Source organism: Rattus norvegicus, chromosome 8 (genome assembly GCF_021556685.1).
Source record: "Rattus norvegicus strain SHRSP/BbbUtx chromosome 8, alternate assembly SHRSP_T2T, whole genome shotgun sequence".
NCBI classification, from domain to species: domain Eukaryota; kingdom Metazoa; phylum Chordata; class Mammalia; order Rodentia; family Muridae; genus Rattus; species Rattus norvegicus.
Genome location: NC_141541.1, coordinates 45,443,486 through 45,449,140, shown reverse-complemented (window position 1 = coordinate 45,449,140; position 5,655 = coordinate 45,443,486). Strand labels below are relative to the sequence as shown.

The following is a 5,655-nucleotide window of genomic DNA, read 5'->3' as shown; positions in this document are numbered from 1 at the left end:
CAGGAATTTTTAATGGCTAATATTGATGAATAAGGATAATTTGACTTAAGATGAGACATTTTTGGGCAGGATTTGGAGGGAAACATTCATTAAAATGCATAGGAATTAATAAGGTTTTTATAATCAAGCCTTGAGGAAAATTTGGCCTTGGAAGCAGGAGATACTCAGGGGCTATGCCCTGGGAAGGTATCCTGGAAAGGGCACCTCAGCTTATGCACTATACAGGGAGATTATTAGCAGAGAGGCAAAGTCTGTTCACCATGACATCAGCTGACCCTTCTTGAACATTCTATTGTGTCCTAGAGAGTTCTTGGCATCCTCTGTGATGTCACCAGTGTTGTAGTAACCACCAGTGCCCTACTTTTTCTCAGTCCCTGCTTGCAGATACATTGGAAGACATGTATTCCCCTCTTCGCAAGCATTTTGGGAGAGTGAACGTCGATTTTGGACAGAATGGAGTGAGGGAATCTTGCCTTTCATCAAAAACAAATGATAGACAAAGGAAGCTGGCCTGGGGAATGCGGAGTAAGTACTGTGAATTGTATGCTGAGCTTTCTTTCAGAGGGAGAATGGACTTAGCCTGACCTGTCTAGCAATAGGCCACAACAACTGGAGTATCAGCAAAGGATTCCATGAAGATCACAATTCCTGAAAGTCAAGGATTTGAGAACATTAGTTTGCCCATCCCCAAAGGGAAGATTTGGAAAGGTCAATGCTATTATTCTGTGAACTTCTGGCCTTCACATTTAACGTGCATATGTTACATTACATTGATATAATAACACGATCAGGAGACACTGAGTGTCCAACTTTATTGAATTTAGACAGGGCATCAATCTATTTCACTCTCATTGCTTCTTTAAATAAAGTAGATCTCTGTCTTTAGTATCAGGGAGAGAATTATGCTTCTGGCCTTATGTTCTTAGAACTCCTCTGACTTTTTCTAATTGGCAGAGATGGGACATCCTTAGTATTATAAATTAGAGTTTGTGTGTTACAAACATTTTTTTACAGTACTAAAACTATTTGTAGCAGGTAGACCAAGATTCAGCCTGTAACCAATTGGCACTTCTGTGGCATTTGGTGTTTAACTTAGGGAAATTGATAAGTCCGTTGACCATGACATCCCCCGCAATGCTTTTTAAATCCAAATGGTGTGGCCTAGAGTATCAGTGCAGGACATCTGAGTATCTCCAATCACTCAAATCTTTTGGAGGTTGAATTTATCATCTGACTTCTGAAAGTACAGCGGTGAGGGTCCTGAAAGTCAGTTGTACCCTGTTAACTTGATAACAATCCCGTAGAAGCCATCTCTGTGGTACATGGAGCATGGGTCAGCAGGCATAGGGAACACCCGGCATCTGACATCTCTTGGTCTCTATATAGTGCTGGGAGAGTTGACTTCCACTGAGGAGGTCTCTTAGGCAACAACAAACTCTTTGTGGTGACACTGTGTTGTACACATGCTCTCCTCCTGTTTGGGGCTCACCATGGTCTATGCACACTCATCAGTTTCCCCAAAAATGTTCACTTGTGTTCTCCTACCTACAGAGGATGGGAGACTGACATCATCCCCTGGCCCTGTGGTAATCAACAAGGAGACCAACACGGAGAACACAGAAGAGCAGAGACTGATTAGACAGCTGCAGTCAGCTACTGAGGAGAGAAATGAGCTAAGAGATCTCCTGACTTACGTGACAGAGAGATACAGGAACAACAGGTATGCATTGCTCCAAACTGCCTTGTGTCACTCATGGACCTGCAATGTCACCTCCATCGTATTCTATTAAGGTGTTGGGGTCTAGAAAGCTGTGCCTCCCAAAATACTCGTCCTAAACCTCATTTCTGATATAGAGGAGATCAGAACCTGACCCTTGGTCAGGAGTGAGATGGGAAATGGTCTCATCTGCTGCCTCCAGCTGAAAATCTGAACTTGTGGCCTTAGTGAGGATTCAGGGATAACGTTCCTGGAGCATGAGTTCCCAGTGTGCATTTGGAAAGCCCTTGACAGGTGGTAGCTTTGCAAGGTTCTAGGTGCTGTGAGTTTGGGTGTGTGCTAGGAAGGTGACTTAGTGCTGGACTCTTGTTGCAGTACCTAAGGTGACAGATCCCAAATTGTTTATCTCAATGTTTGACTAGATGGCCAGAGACACAGGGCTTTTCCTTCTTTTTTGTTTACCTCTGAGCCAATAATGTGGCATGCATTTTTTCTGATTCTGATTGTGTTCTCCGTTTGCATATTTCGCTCCCTTTTTCATTCTCTTACTGTTTACTTTTCTTTTCCTGTGTGTGTGTCCCAGTTTCTGTGTCTCTGTGTGTACACACCTACATGCACATGCGCAATTTTTATATGTTTATATTTCCCCCCACACTTGGAATCTAGGGGTCTATGTTTTTTCCTGAGTATATTCATGTATAACAATTTCATGGTGACGTGAGTGCTTTGTTTTGTGAGTCCCTCTTTCAACTGCACACTTCTTTGCCAATGTGGTCACATTTGTCTGTATATTTGTGCCATTTGGGCAGATTATAATTTTGTGGCGATTTATGGTCTCAACGCCATAATTGTGTGAATTGTGTGTCTCTACAATATTAATTATTCAGGATGTAGAATTCCTGTTGTCAAAACAGGAAAATTGAAATCACAGTTTTCTAGGTCTTGGATGTGGGAGAGCTGTGGCCTAGGCCCTTGTTAGCATAACTAGCTTGACTGCAGATACAGCCCTTCTGAGTGTAGAAAGGGAACCTGGGAACCCTTTATCTCGATGCCGAGCTTATGGGGTCCTGGGCCCAGAATAACAGGTTTCTGAAGCTGAAGAAGCTCCCAATATGTAGAACTCAGAAATTGTCCTCCCAGGGCTGGGGTAGTAGAAGACCCAGCCTGCTTTCATATATTCTTAAACGCAGATGTTCATTGGGTTTTACTCTCCTAGGGCCAGCCACTACATCAGTTCAAATCCATTTTATGAAAAATTGAAGATAAAGGAGAGGGAGGTCATGTCATTACTGCACAACTTAGAGATGAGGAACATCGAGCATTGTGAGAAATTTCAGGAGCTCCAGAAGGAGATTAACTTCTATCGGTGAGCACTGGTCAGAAAGGCCATTACTGTGCTTTGCCCACACCTGCCTTCCTTTGTTCTGATTTGAGTTCTGCAGCTCTGTTTCATGTCTTGTGCTCTTTAAACATCACTGTGCCCTGGGTCTTTTGGACTCAGTTTTTAGGTCCACAGGAGACTGTTACTCATACCCAGCGTGTCTACACATCTTCAGAAGGCTCTAGGTAGACCAGTACTGATTCAGCTCACCAAATGGCTAATAGGCTGAACTGGGCCTTTGCGGTCACACCAGGTTTAACAAAACTCAATGTGTGGACCAACTGGATAACATGACCTTCCCTTAATTCTACTGACCTCCTTTGAGTGTATTTGCCCACTATTTATTAATGTTGCCCCCATGCATTTTCTTTCCATGGATAGAAGTAGTTCCCCTGTTGTTTTGGAGAGACATGGTACTTGGGTACTTATTGGTACTTGGGTCACAGAAACAATTTATTCTTCCCTGAATTGGCTGCTTGATGTTTGTGCAGCAGCCTTGTGTGCATAGAGAGGTACTATATGAAGTTTTCACTGGTATCTGGGTCCAGGGCAAGTTTGTGGGACTTGGGAGTAGAAATGGGAGGAAGAAGCTGCAGGATCTAACTATGCAGAGTGTGTTTCCAGCTACCTGCCCAGCCGGATCCATATGGACAAGATATGTGTGCAGAAGAAGTTATTCCCATTCAAGAAGGCGAGCAAAGCAGAACATCTGGAGTGTACACCGCTGGTACAGAAATATTTGATTGACTTGCACAAGAACGATAAGGATGAACAGGAGAAGAAGAGCAACCTCCAGACCCAGCAACATCTGGTAGGGACAAGCAGCTGTGTCAGCTTAACAACATCTCATTCCATTTGCTAATTTCATACCTGTTTGCTTTCCCCTACCACCTTACTAATTTACACTCCCAACAAGCCAACCACCTCATGCAATTGAACTGTTCATTGCTCTGTCTATGCACAAGTATTCAGGGAAGTCCAGCACTTTTTAGAAACTGAATGATTAACAAGTATGCTTTGCTGCTCTTTTTGAAGCTGCAGTCTAGAAATGGTGACAGACAATTGATATCATAATATTTCCTGTCCCAGTGATAGAATGGATGCTATGTAGCACTTTGAACAAGTTTTGGTCCTGTGATAAATGACATTTTTTGGTCATGTGACCTCCAAGTTGGGAAGCACCTTTCAGTGATAATTACCGCGTGCAAATGGCAAATTAATCCTTGTCATTGTCTTTAATCTTGGTGACACATGGCCTTCACATTTCTTCCTGTAACCCAATGAGGTCTCTTCCCATTGCCCTGTTCTTGGTTTGCACTGGTTTAAGTCTGAGTCCCAGATGGGCAGCCCACATTACTGTCAGGATTGCTGTAGACTTTGCCCTGCCCACAGACACACCAGCAATGTTATCAGATAACATATCAATGGTGACGTCCAATAGAGCTGAGGTGGTACAAGGCAGAAACCTGACAGCTGGCATGCAGGTCTCCAACAAATCAGTGTCTGAATAACTGCCTTCCTCTCCCTGGTCTCAGAAAGTGCAAGAGAGCAGGAATGGGACACACAGCAGGAAGCGAGCATCCTGAAGAATCTGTTGCTTTCTCAGGAGTGCCCTGCTGACTACCATCCTGAATAGTAACAACATATTTTTGATGAATAATATCCCTCACAGTTAATTTATTAATTGCTAAGAAACCCTAAATTTATCTTTCACTAAGCCAGCCTGACTGATTGAGGTCTTACTCCCTTTCTTTTCAGGATAACACCACTTGAGAGAAGACTTGGGGACTGCAATGCCATTTTGCCTGCTAGAGGAGAAACAGCAATATAACTGTGCTTCAAAATGTTCACTAAGAATATGCTGTTTAGAAATATTTTTGTTATGATTTTAAATGAAGTTTTCTTTTTGGTATTTCATAGTTATATGTTCTTGTTAATATTTTTCACGTGTGAAAATACTTTTAAATATTTATATTAATATTCATTTTAATCCTTTTTTGTTTTAAATTGCATTCCTTATGAATAAAATTTGATTTGTAAGTCTTGACTCTTGAAACCATCTTGCTTATTCAAGTGTTCTGTCCCCTCCTGTGCTCTTAAAAATGATGGCTAGAGATGGATTCTGCATGGTCCAGAGTTTCTGGCCTAAACAGTGAATTCTAAGTCATCAAGGGGTACTAAGTGTGATAGCGTATATTGGCTGGATAATGTGTTCTTTTCTTGGATGCACATTTTATGATGTGATCACTGCCATTCTTTATCCATGCGGTCATGTGTTCTGCTAATCTTAGTATATAATAGTCTACAACACACATTCATCATTGATCCTGTGTACCACATATTGACTAATATACACTCATAGTTGTAGAGCTGCAGAAAAATTGACAATGATTCCAAAGAAATATAGAAGTAATCATAATGGAGAACCATGTGCTTCATGCTTTCTTGTAGTACGCGGTCAATATATCCACACAGATAATGACCTTCAAAATCATCTTGGGAAATAGGTTTTGATAAATGCTGTTGTCCTAGACCATACATATGCTGTGTTGTTATT

General features: G+C 41.9%; 1 protein-coding gene across 2 annotated transcripts; it reads left to right on the top strand.

The window, feature by feature from the left end:
* The first annotated feature begins 344 nt into the window (after nucleotides 1–344).
* LOC148004073 (uncharacterized) lies at nucleotides 345–5,159 on the top strand. Of its 2 annotated transcripts, XM_087564055.1 has the most exons (5): nucleotides 368–525; nucleotides 1,552–1,720; nucleotides 2,934–3,083; nucleotides 3,723–3,909; nucleotides 4,857–5,159. In XM_087564055.1, exons 1-5 carry the CDS (start codon nucleotides 399–401, stop codon nucleotides 4,869–4,871), a joined length of 648 nt encoding a protein of 215 aa, XP_087420181.1. In that variant the 5' UTR covers nucleotides 368–398; the 3' UTR covers nucleotides 4,872–5,159. The 2 variants fall into 2 exon arrangements, with proteins under 2 accessions (XP_087420182.1, XP_087420181.1); XM_087564056.1 differs by lacking the exon at nucleotides 2,934–3,083 and having other exon boundaries at nucleotides 345–525.
* Nucleotides 5,160–5,655: the final 496 nt, after the last annotated feature.

Excerpts from the sequence above, each read along its gene's own strand:
- LOC148004073 (XM_087564055.1), top strand. The coding sequence starts at position 399 with ATGTATTCCCCTCTTCGCAAGCATTTTGGGAGAGTGAACGTCGATTTT. Across the intron at positions 526-1,551 it reads GCTGGCCTGGGGAATGCGGA|AGGATGGGAGACTGACATCA; the intron begins GTAAGTACTGTG and ends TCCTACCTACAG. Across the intron at positions 1,721-2,933 it reads GAGAGATACAGGAACAACAG|GGCCAGCCACTACATCAGTT; the intron begins GTATGCATTGCT and ends TTACTCTCCTAG.